The 18,664-nt window shown below is 59.0% G+C and overlaps 1 protein-coding gene across 3 annotated transcripts in view; it reads right to left on the reverse strand.

Annotated features, from left to right (window-relative positions):
- Slc6a6 (solute carrier family 6 member 6) overlaps window positions 1–18,311 on the reverse strand; it is a 52,414-nt gene extending 34,103 nt beyond the window's left edge. Inside the window, exons 1-2 of one of the 3 annotated variants that reach the window (XM_026382991.2) lie at window positions 18,267–18,311; window positions 9,774–9,817 (exon numbers count right to left, since the gene is read on the reverse strand). Coding sequence is in view for 1 of the 3 variants with exons in the window: in XM_026382990.2 (XP_026238775.1) it covers window positions 740–758 (19 nt within the window). In the remaining 2 variants the exon portion in view is untranslated. Of the gene's footprint in view, window positions 1–739; window positions 843–9,773; window positions 9,818–18,266 lie in introns of those variants that run through there. The other 2 variants (XM_026382992.2, XM_026382990.2) reach the window with 2 other exon arrangements.
- Window positions 18,312–18,664: the final 353 nt, after the last annotated feature.

An 18,664-nucleotide genomic window follows, 5' to 3' on the forward strand; every position in this document is an offset into this window, starting at 1 on the left:
CCTCCCTGGCTCTACACACACACCAAGAAGGGCCCTGGGGGACACAAGTCACAAGGGTGTGGCCAAGGGCCCTGTGCCCACTCAGAACTGGCTGTCCCCGAGTCTGTCACCAGGGCTCTGCAGGAAGCCACAGCTCTGTGGCCACCGGTCCCTGCTCCGGGGCCTCGGCCTCAGTGTGACCATCTGGGCAGTGGGCGCAGCAGGGGACGCTCCCAGGGCTGGACGCATCGGCCAACAGCCTTCCTGCCGGCCTCCACCCTCGGAAGTACCCAGCACCACGGGGTCCCCTCCGTCACCCTGATCCGGAAGCCGGGTTTCTGGTCACCTGAAACCTGCAGAAGTGTCGGAGCACAGTCCCCCCAAGAGAGTCGCCTACAGTGGCGCACGGCGGTCATCCCCGCGCCTGGGGAGGCTGAGGCAGGAGGATCGCAAGTTGGAGGCCAGCCTCAGCCACTTAGCGAGGCCCTGAGCCACTCAGGGAGACCCTGTCTCTGAATAAAATAGAAAAAGGGCTGGGGACAGGGCTCAGGGGTTCCGTTCCCAGAGATGGAGGAACGCAGCTCTGTCCCCAAGAGCAGACCTCGTGACGAGACAGCCATCGGGAGGCCAGCCTCCTCCGCAGCCCACACCACCAGGCCTGGCGAGGGCTCTGCTCCCAGAGCAGAAACCTGAAGGGGACCGTCCCCACAGACATCCCCTACCAGGTGGTATACAGCAGGCGCCAGACCTCGGTGCAGACCTGGGTAGATGGAGCTCATGTCTAGGTCTGTCAGTCAGCAGATGCTGGTGTCGGGGGCGGTGACCACGGGTGACTTCCAGCCTTTTCTAAGATGGAGCCTAACTGCAGCTACTGCTCGGCTGCAAGAAAAACCGAGCGTTAAGATCCGCACCAGGAGCCAGCTCAGGACTGGGTGTCCCCAACTCTGTCACCAGGAGCCACAGCTGGGGACCCACTCCCTGCTCCAGACTCTGTCTCTAAATAAAATGCAAAATAGGGCTGGGGAGGGGGCCTCGGTGGCCGAGGGACCCTGGGTTCAATCCCTGGTTCCTCCCCCAAAAAGTCTCCCTGAACCTAGTAGCAGCCTCGACCCTCAGCCTCCACCCTCAGCCTCCACCCTCAGCCACAGCCTTGAGGAGCATCTCCAGGGTCCCAGATGGTGTCTCAGCGCCCGGTCCTCCATTCAGCTGCTTCTCCCTGGGCCTCCCTGGCTCTTGGCCGCCTCAGCTACAGGGGCCATGTGGGGGAGGGGACCTGCTGTCTCTGCCATTAAACTTGACTGAAGGGTGACATGGGTCCCCTGAGTTGGTGGATCTGAGCACAGATGTGGAAACCTGCTGACCACCCCCTCTTCCTGGTTTTGGGGAGGGGACGGGAGACAGTTCCCTGAAGAGCCAAACCGGGTGGCCCACGCCTGTCCTTTCCCGGCGACTCGGGAGGCCGAGGCAGGAGGATCGCAAGTTGGAGGCCAGCCTCGGCAATGTAAAAAAAAAATAAAAGTCCCCCGGAGGCGGTAAAGCTAAAATTTGCCGGTCCACACCCCTCAAGGGTGAGCTTGAAGGAGACTGCGAAAGCCCCCTCCGTCCCTTTCCCAGATGGGAGAACCGAGGCCCAGGTGGCGGAGGAGGAGGAGGTTATTGGAGGCTGAATAAAAAGCCTCAGCCTCTCCTGTTGGGGGTTCCTCTCTGGGGCTCCCTAGAACGGTTGGGGTTTCCTAGGGTCAGCTCAAGTCCTCTTTCCCAGACCAAGACACCCCAGAGTTGTCCCCAGATCCCTCCGGGGGTCCTTGGGGACAGCCCTGCCCACGCCCTGTGCACCCGGCAACCTACCTTGGGTGCGCTCAGGGACTGACTGAGGAGAGGCTGGGGAGGTGGGAGAAGAGAGGTTCCCATTGGTGGTCCAGGGGAGGGGGCGAGCTGGGCAGGTCCTCAGCCTGGGGACCCTGGTGCCCTCCGAGGAAGACCCCCGTGCCCCTCGGGTCCCCAGGAAGCAGGAAGTCCCCAAGCAGTCCCATGTCTGTCCCCTGCACCCTCCCCCCACCTTCCAGAAAGACTCTGCTCCTCCTCGGAACCCCATTTCCCAGGTAACCACAGCTGTTGGTGACCTCACAGGACAGGAGTCACACAAGAGGATCCAGGGTAGTTCCAGCAAAGGGCCAGAGGCTGAGGCAGGAGGATGGCAAATTGGAGGCCAGCCTCCACCACTTAGGTCTCAAAATGAAATTTTTTTTTTTTTTTTGTAGTTTGGTGGTAGATCATTTAGCACGTGGGATGCTCTGGGTTGGGTCCCCAGGACCAGGCACACACATAAAAGGAGAGGGGGGTCCCTTGGAAGCCACCCACCATTCTTGGTGGACGATGGCTCCTTCCTCAACTCTAATCCTCCCTCCTTTCTCTGGTGGTCACAGATGGCAGAATGTTCTAGAGCCCTGTTCCAGATGGGCTGAGGACCCTGGTTTATCACTGTCACTGTCATAGTGACAGTTTTTTTTTCCTAATTCCAAGATGACGGGATTGAAATGACACAGACTGCACCTAACACTGTGGACCTGGCACTGTACTAGGCAGGAGCCACTGGTGACTCAGCCTTCAGAGTTTCCTTCTGAAGTCATTTGTCCCTGAGGATGGCTGCTCACTTATCTCCGAATTCGTTCCAAAGGTCACTGTCTTCATAGCATCATCGTCTTAAAGGTCTTAGGGGACAAAAGGGGCGTTTGGGAAAGTCTTTAAATTATGCAAAATTCTCTAAGTGGGCAGCCAATCCCGGGCAGCCAATCCTGCGCAGCCAATCCCGGGCAGCCAATCCCGGACAGCCAATCCTGAGCAGCCAATCCTGCACAGCCAATCTCAGGCAGCCAATCCTGAGAAGCCAATTCTGAGCAGCCAATCCCAGGAAGCCAATCCCGGGCTGCCAATCCTGAGAAGCCAATCCTGGGCAGCCAATCTCAGGCAGCCAATCCTAGGCAGCCAATCATGAGAAGCCAATCCCAGGCAGCCAATCAGGAGCAGCCAAGAAGTCCCAGGCGGCCAATACTGGCTCCCAGGGCTGAGTAGCAGGTGCTGCAGGCTCTACGACCCCAGCGCCCTCAACCCCAGTCAGTCTCACCTAGGAGGCGAGAGACTGCACCCCACTTGGCAGGTGCACCCCACTTGGCAGGTGCACCCCACTTGGCAGTTCAGAGATGCTGGGTGACCTGCTCAAGTTTGCCCAGGCAGCAATCAATGAATGGACTCCACAATCCTAGACTGAACCGAGGTCTGGGGCATCGCCTGGTCCTGTCCTTTGATGCCACTAACTCCGCCCCTACAACCCGATGCAGGAGTCAACGGAATTGCTGTTATTTTATTTATTTTTAAAATTTTTAATTAATTATTATTATTATTATTATTATTATTTTTTTTTTATGGTGCTGGGGATCCCACCAACAGCATTGCCCCATGGCTCCCATCTTCATGGGCTAGATGGCAGGGGCAATAGCTGCAGAGGTGACAGCCAGAGGCCACGTGCTAATCATCCAGTGCTTTCCCATTTCATTTTTCTCCAGGACCCCTGCGGTGACAACTAACTACCCCTCAGGCTAGGGAAGGGATTTTCCTCCCCTAGCCGTTTAAACTCAGCCTCTTTGGAGTCATTAGTTGGCTCCAGTACAGAGGTGTGGCTAATCTCCCCAACTCACCGGGAAAGGGACTGAACCCCAGGGTTTTCTCCTGTTCCACAGCTTCCAAAGACAGAGCCACAGCCTCCCTCCCTTCCTGCGTCCCCAGCTGTCCCCTGGGGAGTACCAGAGATTGAACCAGGGGTGCTTAACCACCGAGCCCCATCCCCAGCCCTACTTTATATTTTATTTAGAGACAGGGTCTCGCTGAGTTGCTTAGGGCCTCGCTACATTGCTGAGGCTGGCTTGGAACTCGCCATCCTCCTGCCTCAGCCTCCCAAACTGCTAGAATGAGGGGCATGGGCCCCCGTGGCTGCTTGAACTGTCACTCTTGAGCCACCACAGGGCTTCATCAGCTCCCCCACCCTGTGCACAGGCTGGCCTATCGGGGAAAAAAGTCTCCTTTTCCTCCTTGGGCACAGAGGATACCTGCGATTTAGGCCATCTCTATAAATAGCCAAGAAATCCATTCTCTTTAATTGACTCCTGTTATTTATTTGGTCAATCAGCTCCTCTGGCCCCCCTGATGGTCGAGTCCTATATTAATTCCTCCCTGACACTGTCACTGGAGAGGAGGCAGCCTCCTGGCCTCCCCAGTTTTCTCCTTGACGCCTGGCCTGCAGCTCTTAAGATTTTAGTGGGAAGCCAATGAGTCACTTGCCAGCTGCAGGCGGGTGACCTCAGGAATGTGGCTTCCCCCTCGGAGCCTCAGTTCCACCATCTGTGAAATGGGCTCTCTCCAAAGACACGTGAGAAAGCTGGAGGTAGCGCCTCAGTGCACAATCGGATTTGCTCCCCGGGGAAACTGGACACTGCCTCACCCCCCGGGGACGATCAGATGTCCTTTATGTCATGTGTTTGCAGGACAAATACGGACGGTGGCCCTTCTTTCGCACCCAGCTAAGCCCTGGGAAGAGAGGAAATCAAACACCCCGGCTTGGAGGTGGGTCACCAAGGGACAATACCAGGTCAACGCGCTCTCTCCGTTGGGTGCCCTGTGGTCAAACAGGCACATTCTGCGGAGGGGCCTCTGGCGGTGGCACTGCGGTCCCCTCCCTCCCAAGGCACCTCAGGCGCTCCCCAAACCACTTGAGTCTGCAAAGTAGGTTAGCCATCTCATTAGAGTGGCTCTCCTCCGGGGACCTGTGGCCGCGCCTGCGATTCTCCTGCAGCCGCGTCTGGGTGAGGGCAGAGGACAGGTGTCCAGACAACCAGGAGACATGGGTCGCTGCCTTGAAGGGACACTTGGGACCAGGAAATGAGGACTTCTGGTTCCCAGGGGCTGGGGCCCCAAAATGAGTCAAGACCAATCACTGGGTGTGACATCTGAGGTCACCCAACAAGACCACCTGCTCAGCTCCACCCTCCTCCCCAGAATGCAGGCCACGCCCCATCCAGCCAGGCCACGCCCTATCTGACCTGGGCTCCCCCCAACTGATGAGGGTATGCCCCATCCCACCAGGCCACGCCCAGTCTCGCCGGGCCACGCCCATTCCTTCCAGGCCACGCCCATTCCTGCCAGGCCACGCCCCATCCCACCAGGGGCACGCCCCATCCAATATGGGTCTCCTCCAACTGACAAGACCACGTCCCATCCCACCAAGCCACGCCCAGTCTGTCCAGGCCACGCCCAGTCCTGCCAGGGGCACGCTCTGTCCAACCTGTCTCTCTCCCAACTGACAAGACCACGCCCCATCTGGTGAAGCCACGCCCAGTCCCGTTAGGCCACTCCCAGTCTTGCCAGGGTCACGCCCCATCCAACCAGGCTCTCCCCCAACTGGCAAGACCACGCCCCATCAGACCAAGCCACAGCCAGTCCGGTTAGGCCACGCCCACTCCTGCCAGGGGCACGCCCCACCCAACCAGGCTCTCCTCCAACTGGCAAGACCACGTCCCATCCATCCAGGCCACACCCCATCCAACCAAGCCCCGCCCAGCCCCGCCAAGGGCACACACCATCCAACCGACTCTCCCCCAACTGACAAGAGCCAGCCCCATCCAACCAGGCCACGCCCAGTCCCGCCAGGCCACGCCCAGTCCCGCCAGGCCACGCCCCATCCGACCAGACCACGCCCAAATTAGCTTGCAGAAGTTCCCCAGGCACTTTGGCTCCGGGCCAGGCCTTGACAGAGCACTTCCGCTTCCCAGGGTGTCCTTCCTGTGCCCACCGCACAGCCTGCTGTCACTCAGAACATCTGGCAACATTTTGCAACATTGTGTGTCCAAAGCATCCTCCTCACCGAGGGCTGGGGACCTGGCTGGGTGGCCCAGCGCCTGGCCTCCTCCCTGGGGAGCGCTCAGACTAAACAGGGAGCAGGTCACCTCCAGGTCCCCAAGGGGCCACCACAGGCAAAGTCCACCACTTCAGGATGACTGTGTGGGCACTTTCGATTCTCAGTTTTCGGTGGCACAGAGTTCCCCCAAACTCCCCCACCCCATCAAATACTCCCCCTGAGACTTCACCTCACTCAGCTGGCAGAGAGGTGACAATGGGACACTTCTCAATGACAGGAAAGGCCAAAGGTCCTCACCCCAGGAAGCTGAGATGACCCAGAAACGTCCAGCAGGCTGGGCCACACGGGTGTCACTCAGCCCAGAGACAGGTGACTCCGGTTTTGTCTCTTGTAGGGTAAGAGACACGTCGAGGGTTGGAATGAGTAAATGTCACTAAGTCACCCTGAGAACACTTCAGTATGACCGTGATTGAGACACAGAAATGTTCGCACTTGTGCTTGTCAAATTCCAGAGCTCTGTGGGTGTCTCTGACCCAGTAAATCCTCCAGGTGGCTCGGGAGGCTGAGGCAGGAGGATCTCAAGTTCAAAGCCAGCCTCAGCCAAAGGGAGGCCCTCAGCAACTCAGGGAGACCCTGTCTCTAGATAAGATACCAAATAGGGCTGGGGACGGGGCTCAGGAGTCGAGGGCCCCCCAGTTCAGTCCCCAGTATGCCCCCCGCCCAAGAAGAAGTACCATCCAAAATCCCGTGTAGGTGCCATGGGGGGTGGGCCAGTAATATGGCGAGCTGGACCAAGGCCACTGCTTTCCCTAAACAGGACAAGACCCCGTGGGGACACGGGAACTTATTTTCCTTTTCTTTCTGGGGATCCACCCAGGGGTGCTTCATCACTGAGCCCCCGTCCCCAGCCCTTTTTATTTTTAATTTTGAGACAGGGTCTCGCTGAGTTGCTTCGCTTTTGCTGAGGCTGGCCTTGAACCTGAGATCCTCCTGCCTCAGCCTCCCCATTCTCTCCCATTCGGACAGTGGGCAACTCTGGTCTCTGAACGGCTCTGGCAATTTCTCAACGGAATTTCTGTCCTTAAAAAAAAATTCCCCTTAGACTCTTGCCAGGACTAACAGCCACCACGGAAGATACCCCCGGGGGGTGTCCTCAAGGAGACCCGAGCTTTCCTGTCACACAGGTTGGGCCAGAAGAGAGGCACCTGCCTGTCCTGCTCTTTGTGAGGCCTCCATCCCGTGGCATCTGGATAACCGCACTCAAACCCGGGCTCCCCGTCCTGACACGTGGCTTGGAGCTCTGTAGCTGTCCCCCTCGAGCCCCAGTTTGCTCCCCTGTCACCCGAGTTCAGTAAAAAAACTGCCTTGTGAAGCTGGGAGCAGTGGCCCACGCCTGTCGACCCTTGGGAGGCTGAGGCAGGAGGATCTCAAGGTGGAGGCCAGCCTCAGCCACTGAGTGAATCGCTAAGCGACTTAGCGAAACTCTTGTCTCCAAATCAAAAGTGCTGGGGATGTGGCTCCGTGAGTGGTTCAATGTCCCTGGTTCGACTCCCAGTCACGACCAGCAGCTCCTCGGGAGGCCCAGGCAGGAGGATCACGAGTTCAAAGCCAGCCTCAGCCAAACCGAGGCCCTGAGCCACTCAGGGAGACCCTGTCTCTAAATAAAATGCAAAATAGGGCTGGGGACGGGGGTTAGGGGTTCAGCACCCCTGGGTTCAATGCCCAGTATCCCCCCAAAAAAAGAGAGCAATCTCGGAGCACTGCCTGGAGGAGGTGTCAGACAAACACCTCTAAGCCGCTCTACGCCTCCGTGGTCTCTTCTGCAAAATGGGCTTCCCAAGTGGGCACCCCCCGAACAAGTCTCCAAAAGGCTCTCGCCACCGGCCACCTCTGATTATGGCCGATAAAGCCACCCGCCCCGCCCACGCGCACCTACTTCATCCTGGACACGGTCCAGCCTCTTGGGAGAGGGCTCTTGCCCAAGGCCTGTGGCTACTCATTAACCGGCAGAGAGGCCTCCCTCCTGGGGCTTTGGGGACGGTGCCGCACCCTGTGGGCACCCGGGTCAGATGCACGGGATTCCACATCTTCACGGCCGTTGGCAAACCTGGGAGAGGTCACTTCGCCTCTCTGGGCCTCAGTTTCCCCATCTGTAGATTGGCGCTACGGGGTGAGGCACCCGGGTTGGGGGTCCGTCCGTCAGTCAGCGTCGGACTCACTCAGCTGGGATGTCTACCCCCCAAAAAGGGAGGAGCCAGGAGCCACACCTGTCTCGTCCCAGCCGCTCGGGAGGCTGAGGCAGGAGGATCGCAAACTGGAGGCCAGCCTCAGCCACTGAGCGAGGCCCTCAGCAACTCAGCAAGACCCTGTCTCTCAATAAAATATAAATCCATGACAGAAGCCACCCGGGGAGACACCAAAGAGGATGAGACAAGAAACCCGAGCTTCGGAGTTTAGCAAGATCTATTTTTCAGTGAATGCCAGAATTAAGGGATTTTCGATTTTCCGAGGTTGAAAAATCAGTGAATAAATGGGCCCAAAGAGGAAGAATCTATCCATTCAACGGCTTCTAGAGACACCAGTGTGATCCTGACCGAAAAGCCAGCAAGCAAATGCCATCCACGGAGTGTCACCAGGGCCTATAGATTAGCTATCAGAGCTGCGGCCTGATAATCCACACAATGGCCCTTCTTGCTCTTTCGAAATACCTGGGGGAACCGTGGTCAAGAGGGAGCTGCCTTCCGCCCCAGTGATTCAGCAAAAGCAAAACAAACTCAACCAAAGAAAGAAAAAAAAAAATGCATGTGACTATTTTTATAGAACTGAGGACAGAGGGGACAAAAGGAATATAGTTAATATTAAGTGTAAGGACATCGAAGTGACGGGGTGTCAGGTGTTGCCAGCCAATCTCTGGCCACGTCTCTGAACGTTTGCAATATATTTTTTTTTTCCAATAGAAAGCTTAAGTGGGGCCAAGCTTTGGTGGCCTGCACCTGTCATCCCAGCAGCGGGGGAGGCCGAGGCAGGAGGATCACAAGGGGGAGGCCAGCCTCAGCTCTTAGTGAGGCCCTGAGCAACTCAGTGAGACTCTGTCTCAAAATAAAAAAAAATACAAAGGACCCGGGATGGGGCCCTGGGGTACAATACTTCTGGGTTCAGTTCCAAAAAAAAAAAAAAAAAAGTCTTAAGTTTTTTAAGAAGTTTAATGGGGAACTGGGGCCCATGGCTGTAATCCCAGCCACTAGAGGCTGAGGCAGGAGGATCAAAAGGTGGAGGCCAGACTCAGCAATTGAGTGAGACCCTGTCTCTGTGGTTCAATGTCCTACTTAACATGTCCTGGCTTAGATCTGCCTCACCACCCCAACCAAAAAGTTTGACAGATCAGAGATAATGATTATTATTGATATTATTATTTGCAGTACTAATTATTATTATTATTTTATTATCATTATCATCGTTATTATTATTTACTAATTATTATTATTATTATTATTTTTAATTTTGAGACAGGGTCTAAGTGGCTTAGAAACTCACTAAGTGGCTGAGGCTGGCCTCCAACTTGTGATCCTCCTGCCTCAGCCTCCAACTCTCTGGGATTCCAGCCGTGGGCCACTGCAGCCCAGCAGGTGGCCCCCACTTCCAGGATCAACTTGGCAAAGCTCTGTCCCTCCCCACCAGACGCAGGCAAGGCTGTCCCCGAGAGAGGCCAGCGCAGGCACACAGGGGACAGGCCACCTCCAGGTGACATGAACCAAGTCCCGTGTTCTCAGGAGTCTGTTTTCTCCTTGAGGCTGGGGGAGGCCCTGAGGTCCCCCCCAGATGGGGGTCATCCCTGCCCCAGGGGAGGCAGTGGCCCCAAGGAGGGGGGGTGTCAAGAGCTACTTACATTTCGGAGCCTCCTCAGAAGGGACTGTGGTTCTGGTCTTGCACCTACGGCAGAGAAGAGAAGAGACCGTGAGCGCCCAGGGACACCAAACCTCCAAGGGACGGGGACCAGGAAGCCCACAGGTGTGGCTCAACAGGTGTGTGCGCAGGTGGGCGGGGGCGGGGGGCGCGCCTGTCCTCCCAGCAGCTGGGGAGGCTGAGGCAGGAGGATCGCCAGGTGGAGGCCAGCCTCAGAAATTCAGCCAGGCCCTGAGCCACTCCGCGAGACCCTGTCCCTAAATAAAATTGAAAAAGGGCTGAGGACGGGGCTCAGGGGTGGAGTGCCCCTGGGTTCCGTCCTTGGACTCCACAAATTTTCCTGCTGATCTTCCAAGAACTGGGAACAGCCTCCAAATAGCTCCTCACCCCAGGCCCCTGGGCTGACATCCAATCCCGCGGCGGGGCCTCGACCCGGCAGGCTGCCTGGGGACACTGGCTGTCTGCAAGGGCCTGGCCGGCTCCGGGTTGGCCCCTGATTGACATCCGACTTGGCGGCTGGGCAAGGCCTCCCGCGGCTCTTGGATCGGGGACACTTGGGCTGGTCAGAGGCTTCCCACCCGCATCCTTTCCAAGGTGGCGCGAGCCCAGGGGACCAGGCTGTGCCAGCTCCAGCCTGGTGACCTTGGGCCAGCCACCTGCCCTCAGCTGGGGGCCTCGGCGGTATATCTGGGTGCCTTTGTGCATTGATTTATTTTCCATTTTGCGGTGGAGGCTCGGCCTCCTGGGCTCCAGAGATCTTCCAGCCTCAACCCCCAAATCCCAACCCTAAGGAGCAGGTCCGGCCCCGAGATCCTGCATTTCCAACCAGCCCCCCCCTCCCGGCTGTGTCCCTGCCACTGTTCTGGGGGACGACCCTGAAGGGGGAAGGAAATAGAATAACAGGCCACACAAGGGGGTGCCCACCCTGTCATCCCAGCGACTGGGGAGGCCGAGGCAGGAGGATCGCAAGTGGGAGGCCAGCCTCAGCCACTTAGTGAGACCCCGAGCGACTCCGGGAGACCCTGGCTCTAAATTAAAAAAGGGGATCCTGGGGGCGTGGCCGAGGGGTGCAGAGCCCTTGGGTTCAATCCCCGGTGACAAAAAAATGAATAATCGTCCAATAAACTACTGGTGAGTCCCCAGTGGAGGTGGGAAGGGACGCGGGTCCCACGTCTCTGCCCCGCGAGGGGCCGTCCATCCTGGTTGGGAACTCGGTCACGGTCCAGGTAATAAATATAGGGACAGGGCCTTCCTGGTGACAGATTTGGGTCTTTCCAGAACAGTCTTTGTTCCACTCTGCACAAGGCTCAATCTTTGATGTTCAAAGACAGAAATTGTCCTGTGCTGCTAGGACCCAAGGCAGAAGCCAGTCCCCGGGCTGCCCTGGAGCTGGGGGACCCACGGCAGGAGGCCACCGTGGGGCCTCGACCTGCCTCCTGCACCCCTCGCACCAAAAGCGAATCCACAAGCACCGAGCAGCCCGACCAGAGACTCTAGGCTGAAGGATTGAAGTTGCACAGCACAGACATTCCTCTCTCTCCCCACCATCCGCTGCCCGGAGCCCTGACCTTGAACTCCCTGGGAGCAGGACGTCCCTCTCCCACTTGCCTGAATCAGATGGGTGTCCCATGCCCAGCCCAGGGCGCTTCAGGACAGGGGACAGCACCACAGGGGTACTGTGCCGCTCAGCACCACCCACGGTGTGCTTGCAGGAGGCAGGGTGGGGACAGGAGGGGGTCCACGCAACACCTCCCACTGTGGCCTGAAGTCATTTTGCAAAGCAAAACCCACAGTCGGGGTGGGGGGGTGGGGGGGGTGCACGTCTGCCATCCCAGCGTGGCACGGGAGGCTGAGGCAGGAGGATCGCCAATTGGGAGGCCAGCCTCAACCACTGAGCAAGATCCTGTCTCCAAATTAAAAATTCAAATAAATAAAAAATTTAAAAAATGGCTCAGCTCCTGGGTTCAGGATCCAGCCCTAATAATCATCCGTTTATATAACCAGGTGGGACCAGGGACACAGGGTGGTGGCTCCGGAGAACTTCTGTGGGAGGCACAAGGACAGAAATAGGTCCCCGGGTCCCTGTGGGAAGGAGCTGGGGGCTCATTTATTCTCTTTTTTCCTTTTTAAGGTTCGTTCTCATCTCGAATCTTCTACTAAATCCTGGCAGAAAAACCCACATAAATTCCTCTATTTTCCTAAAACCTGGAGGCCACACCTCGGCTCAGAAAAATCCACACCCAAAGTGGCCTTAGGACCCCTGGAAAACCCCGTAGGACAACGGTTCCCTCCAAGAGGACCCGGGGGGACATGGTGACCTGCACTCCCACAGAGGGGTCTCTGTGCCCGAGCCTTCGGGAGCCTTCCAACCCCATCTGTGTGATCTCAGCCGGTGAGGACCAGAGAGGGCAAGGGAGTCCACGAGGTCACACAGCAAGTCAGAGACCTGAGAGGCGTTCAAACCCTGGAGTCCTCGCGCCCCATAATGACTCTTTGGATTTTCCAAAGGGCCTTCCGCGGTTACTCATTAACCCCAGCTCCAGGAGGGGCGTTGGTCTGTTTTGTTCAACAGCCACATCACCGGGGCCGCCTGGCACAACGACATAGAAGGACCCGCTGGTGCCAGGCACGGCGGGTGGCACACGCTGTAAACTTGGCACCTGGGGAGGCTGAGGCAAGAGGATCGCACCTTGGGAGGCCCTAAGCAGCTGAGCGAGACTCGATCTCCAAATTAAAAAAAATAAAATAAAAAGGGGCTGGGGACGGGGACAACGTGGTTCGGTGTCCCTGGGTTCAACCCCTGGCACTCCCCCCAAATAAAGAAGTCCAAACCACGGGCCTCCTTTCGGGAGTCAGGGAGGATGATATCCTCAATGTCTGTGCTGAGCACCTACGACGGGCCCGATCCCTCTGATGGACACTGTGGCTTCTGTCCCCTGTCCTCAGTGTGCCCTGCATCTGGTGGATTAAGTTGTTCAAGCTGGCCACCACCTTGCAATCCTCCTGCCTCAGCCTCCCGAGCTCTATTCCACAAAGCACTAGGGAGCCACGGAAGGCTCTTGAGCAGGAGCGTGGTCTTTGGAGAAGTTGGCTCCCGGAGGCCACAGCAAGGGGACACGGTGGCTGCCCAGGAGGGCTTTGGTGACACGGGCCTGCAGAACTAAATGAAGGTGCCCATCAGCCCGGAGCCAGAGGGTGGGCGGGGCCCTGGGGACCTCCCCCTTCCGGCAGCACCCAAGGAGCATGACTCGGCCCAGACCCAGGCCACCGCACTCCCCACCCCCCCCCCAACCACTGGCAGCCTCAGCGGAAAGAGGACGGTGGCAGTGACTCACTTGGCACTTTTACCGTCGGTGACAAGTCACCATGGCAACGGGACTTGCAGAAGGCCCCTCCTCGGGGGCCCGTCCCAGGAGCCATGTCCCCAGCCTTTTTTATATTTTTGATTTTGAGACAGGGTCTGGCTTCAGTTGCTTAAGGCCTTTCTAAATGGCTGAGGCTGGCCTCCACCTGACGATCCTCCTGCCTCGGCCTCCCAAGCTGCTGGGATGATAGGCCAGGCCCGGCCCCCATCTTGGATTCTTGGATTCAGGATGCTGTCCCCTGTGTCCCTCGCGGAGGGGACTCTCACCTAACCCCACCTGGGAACAGTGCTTCTTTGGAGGACTCTATCTTCCCCTGCTGATAAATGTGTCCCTCAGACCTCAGCCTCCTCCTCCGGAAAGTGGGTGGGCAGGTTGACTGCATGGCCTCACTCACCATGCCCACGCTCCACCATCGAAGGGACCCCTCTTGGTCACACCTGTCCCCGGGGTCCTGTTTGCCCGCCCTTGGTGTCATCACCTGGATTGTTCATTAACCTCCTCCTGATAGACCTCTTGGTATACACTCCCTCCTCCCGTGAGGCTGAGCACAGGGACCATTTTCTTGACCCCTGGCGTGCAGTAGGTGCTCAATAAATACTGGCGGTAGAGCCAGTGGGACGGAGACGGGCTGAGGCCTGGCGGGGACTCTGCCGTCTGTGGTCCTTCTACCCTGTCCTAGGTCATTTATCTGATGAGCTCGGGTGCAGAACCTCCAAGGGAGAAGGGATGGTCAATGTGGGTTCCTGGCCGGGGCGTGAGGGTGGCAAGTTGGAGGCCAGCCTGGGCCACTCTTTGCAAGACCCTGTCTCAAAATAAAATAATAATAATAATAATAATAATAGGGCCCGGAGCTGGGGCTTGGTGGCGCACACCTGTCATCCCAGCGGCTCAGGAGGCTGAGGCAGGAGGATCATGAGTTGGAGGCCAGCCTCAACCATGGCAAGGCCCTCAGCCACTCAGCGAGACCCTGTCTCTAAATAAAATGCCAAATAGGGCTGGGGAGGGGACTCAGGGGCCGAGGGTCCCTGGGTTCAATCCTGGGTCCCCCCCTACCCCAAAGTAAAAGGGGTCCTTCGTGTCCCCGGAGGGCCACAGCGTCCTGTGTGCCATCTCAGGTCAAGTTCAAAGCCACCGGGTGGGAGTGTCTGGTTCACTGAGCTGGACGCTGTCCACCGCGGTCAGGCAGGACAGGCCGAGGAGGCCAGCGGTTCCCGGTGTCCGGGACGCATTGCCAGCGCTGGGTTCTGAGGTGCCGAGGGTCCACGCTGGCCCAGGGTCTGACCAGACCCATCGGCAGGACCAGGGAGCGGGTCTGGGGCCGTCTCTGTTCAAAAGAAAATAAAACTTCCCCCTGAAGGGCCACTCTGTACTTGATACAGTTATTATTATTATTATTATTTAAAATTGTTTCTGATTTGTGTTACTTTTGTAATTAAAAAGTGAATCTTCTCCAGGCCGGGGCAGCCCTCGACCTGTCGTCCCAGCGACTGGGGAGGCTGAGGCAGGAGGATCACAAGCTGGAGGCCAGCCTCAGCCACTTAGTGAGTTTCTAAGCCACTTAGACCCTGTCTCAAAATATAAAATAATAATAATAATAATAAAGGACTGGGGAACATGAGCTTCTCACCATCCTCCTGCCTCAGCCTCCCCAGTAACTGGGACGACAGGTGTGCTCACACCACCATGTGGCTTAGTTTTTGATTTTTTTTTTTTGGTACCAGGGATTGAACCCAGGGACCCTTGACCCCCGAGCCCTGTCCCCAGCCCTATTTTGCATTTTATTGAGAGACAGGGTCTCGCTGAGTGGCTCAGGGCCTCGCTGTTGCTGAGGCTGGCTTGGAACCCGCGATCCTCCTGCCTCAGCCTCCCGGGCTCCTGGGATGAGAGGGCCAGGCCCGTCTTCTGACCTGGGGACAGTTAGGGCGGCTGCCCCTCCTCCAGCCTGAGCCGCACCCGGGGCCCTTTGTTTTAGGTGTTTTGTTTTTAGAAACAGAAAAGCAAATTCCTGCTCCTAAGCCCCAACCCGAGCCCCGGCCTCAGCTCGGGTTTCCAAAGGCAGCCACTGCCCAGGTGAGGCGGGAGGAGAAGCCCACACGGCCCCGTGTCCATAAGTCACCTGGGACTCCCAGGACGGCCACTCTCCCATGTTTCCAGAAATACCTTAGGCCAGACTCGCTGGCACAGAAGACGCTTTGTACCCTAACCCATGGCTGGGCCACCCTGCAACTCCTGGAACCCCAGCAGCCTCGTTCTCACCATGAGGGCTCTCCAGGCTGGACTGGCTTCAGTCCTGCTGTCCCCAAAATCCTGTTTGTCTCCCTGCTGACCTCAGAAGACAGCCCCAGGCCCAGCCAGCCAGCCCTCGGGTTCCTCAACTATCTGGCTTCTGCAGATTCTAACCCTGGATGGAAGTGGTGGCATCGCAGCCTCTGGGGAGGCTGAAGGAGGAGGATCATCAGGTGGAGGCCAGCCTCAGCACCTTGGCAAGGTCCTGCCGGGCATTTCCAGAACCAGAGCTCCTTCCCAGAAGCCATGGAGTCCAAGCAAAGCCGTTGACCAGGGCAGGTTGGCCAATGTGGAAAAGTGAGATACAGCCCCCAGAGAATCGGGTGACGCACACCTGTCATCCCAGCAGCTCAGGAGGCTGGGGCAGGAGGATCACAAGGTGGAGGCCAGCCTCAGCCACTTAGAGTCTAGGCAGCTCAGGGAGACCCTGTCTCTAAATAAAATACAAAAAAAGGGCTGGGGACGGGGTTCAGAGGTTGAAAGCCTCTGAATTGGATCTCTGGTACCCCACCCCCCCAAAAAAAGAACCTGGCTCTCGCTCACAGTGTCTTATCATCCGGGATCTTTGGAAAGACTCTTGGAGAAGGAACAGCTCCCAAGTCCCCTGACACATGGACAGCCTCCACTTGCCAGGAAGTCAGTGGCCACAGCTCCCCATCTGCCACCGTCCCACAAAGACAAAGCCTTCTCGGCGGGTCTCAGTTGGCCCATCTGTGAAATGGGCACAGCGACCCCCAGGGCCTGGGGACTGTGCCCAGCCGAGGTGGCCCTGGATGGCTCCGGATGAGGAGAGGAGAATTGGGAGAGGCAGCCCGCCGGGCAGCAGCTGGGCCACCCAGCCGTGCCAGGGTGTCCCCAAAGGACAAGCGCCCAAGAGGGCACGGTGGCCCTGGCCACATACCACAGCCACCCTGGAGCACGCTCGTGACACCCACTAATCGTCAGCTCTGCGGCCCAGCTGGGCTTTGCAGCTTACCACAGCTTAGGGCCCTCATCTCCCCCAATCCCCTCAAGGACGCCGGGGACTGGCCTGTGGGTGTCCTGGCTGCCTGGACGGTCCAGCTGAGGTTCAGAAGAGACTCACCCAAGGTCACCATGGACAGGGAGCCCAGCTCAGCTGCCCAGAGCCCAGCTCCCCCCCCCCCACCCTGGGATCCGGGGCTTCACCTGCGCAGGGGGCCGCAGGCCACGCCCACTTTCCAGATGAGGAAACCGAGGCCCAGCCAAGGTGGCCCAAGGTCAAGAGCGGGCGGAACCAGGGAAGGGGTGGGCACAGCCTCTGGCCATTCTGCCAGTCCCCCGGGGCTGTGGATTGTCAGCCTGGGGTCCCCGGGTGGCTGCAGAACCGTGGCCACCTCCTCACGCCCACCCCACGGTGACTCCCCGGTCCCTGGTCGAGGGAGACAGGCGGTTGCTAAGCGCTCACCCGCTCTCTCTCCCGTAAAAATAAACTCCTTCTGGCTGGGAGACGCGGGACCAGGTCCCCTCCCTGCAAGCCACCAAAAATAAATAAATTAATAAATTAATTAATTAATTAAATAAAATAAAATTCTTTTTTTTTAAATTTTTTTTCATTTTACAAAGAGCTCCCTGGGTGACATGGATTCAGGGCCCGATGGGCTCAAGTCCAAAGGGAGTCCCCAGCACCCCGAGACCCCCTCCCTGGAAGCTGCTGGGTGGCTGCTGAGTTGATTTATGTCCCCAGGCAGGAAATGGGGGCCAGGCTGGTCCTGGGGGAGGCTGGGATCTGGCAGGAGCCCGGGGTAGTGACCAAAATAGCCAAGCCGGTGGCCCTGCCCAGCACACACCTCCCTCTGGGTGTCCAAGAGGGACGGACAGTGGCCTGCAGTTCCCCTTCCAGAAGGGCTGGGGCAGGGGGGGAGGGAGGTGGTCCCCCCAGGGTCCCCCCCTGGGCAGCCTCCCTAGTGGGAGGGGCCTGTGAGCCTCCAAACCCAAAGAGGAACCCGCAGGAGGAAGGGGAAGCCAGAGCGAGATGTGCCCCACGGGCCACCTCGCTGCCCACGGTCGCCTGGCTGTCCCTGCCCGGGTGGCCTGGGTCCCGCCACTCAGGGCCACCTGCACACACACACACACACACACACACACAGGCAGCGCGGTGAGGCCATGCCTCCTGGTCACCTCTCTTTCCCATGCGGTCCCCGCCCTGCAGAACCCATTCGGGGCCATCGAACCCCTTTTGGCACGGGGTGGGGGGGTGGGGGGACACCCTCCCCCAGGCACAGCCCAGGGACACAGATCACAGGAGCCAGCCACCACACTCAGGGACACACACACACGTGCACGGGGCCAGGGTCTCCCTCGGAGACACGGTCACACCCGGGTCCACGCTCACGGGGACCCGCGCGCGCGAGAGGGCACAAGTCCCCGGGAGCCACGGCGACACACCGCCCGCAGGTACGCGCGCGCGCAGCCGGGGAGACCCGGAGAATGGCACGCGGCACTGGGTCGCCCATGTGCACGCGATGCAGGCGACATGGAGACACGGCCACCCTCGGAAGCACAGGCGTCCACGGGGTCCACCGTCACGGGGACGGAGCCGGACGGACAGACGGACAGACAGACCCCCCCAGGCGCGCACCCACCTGCCGCCGCCGCACCGCGAGCCCGAGAGACCTTGGGGCTGGGGTTGGGGGGTGGGGACAATAACACCGTCCCCCCCCCTCGCGGGACGGGCGACCCCCCTGGGTCCCTCTCTCGGATGGACCTGGACAGGCCAGGACCTGGACACGGGGAGGTGGCCCGAGCGCGGGATCCGGGGCGCAGGGGACGGCGGTGCGCGCCCAGCTCCGTGTCCCCTCGGGTACCTGCGGTGGCCTCGGCGCTGCGCTCGGCGGCCGGCGCCCCGGGTTCCCGTGGTCAGGAGCGCTGCCCGGGTGGCTCGGTCCCCGGTCCCCTCGGCGGGCTGTGCGCCGCGATGTCCCTCGGGGCGTCTCTGGGCTCGAGGTTCCCGATCGCGGGGCACGGGGCCACCCGAGCGCGGCGGCGGCGGCGGCGGTGGCCAGGCTCCGGGGCTCGGCGCTGGCCGCGGTGCGGAGGACGCGGTAATTTATAAGCGGCTTCTTCCTGACCTCGCGTGTCTGTTGTCTGCACAGGCAGCGCTCAGCATCGCCCATCCTGCTGGGTGGAAAAATACCAGCTCGGCCGGGCCGGGGCGGGGCCGGGGCGGGGCCGGGCCTGGGAGGGGCGGGGCCCGGCCGGGATG

This window comes from Urocitellus parryii, chromosome 16 (genome assembly GCF_045843805.1).
Source record: "Urocitellus parryii isolate mUroPar1 chromosome 16, mUroPar1.hap1, whole genome shotgun sequence".
In the NCBI taxonomy this organism is placed as follows: Eukaryota; Metazoa; Chordata; class Mammalia; order Rodentia; family Sciuridae; genus Urocitellus; species Urocitellus parryii.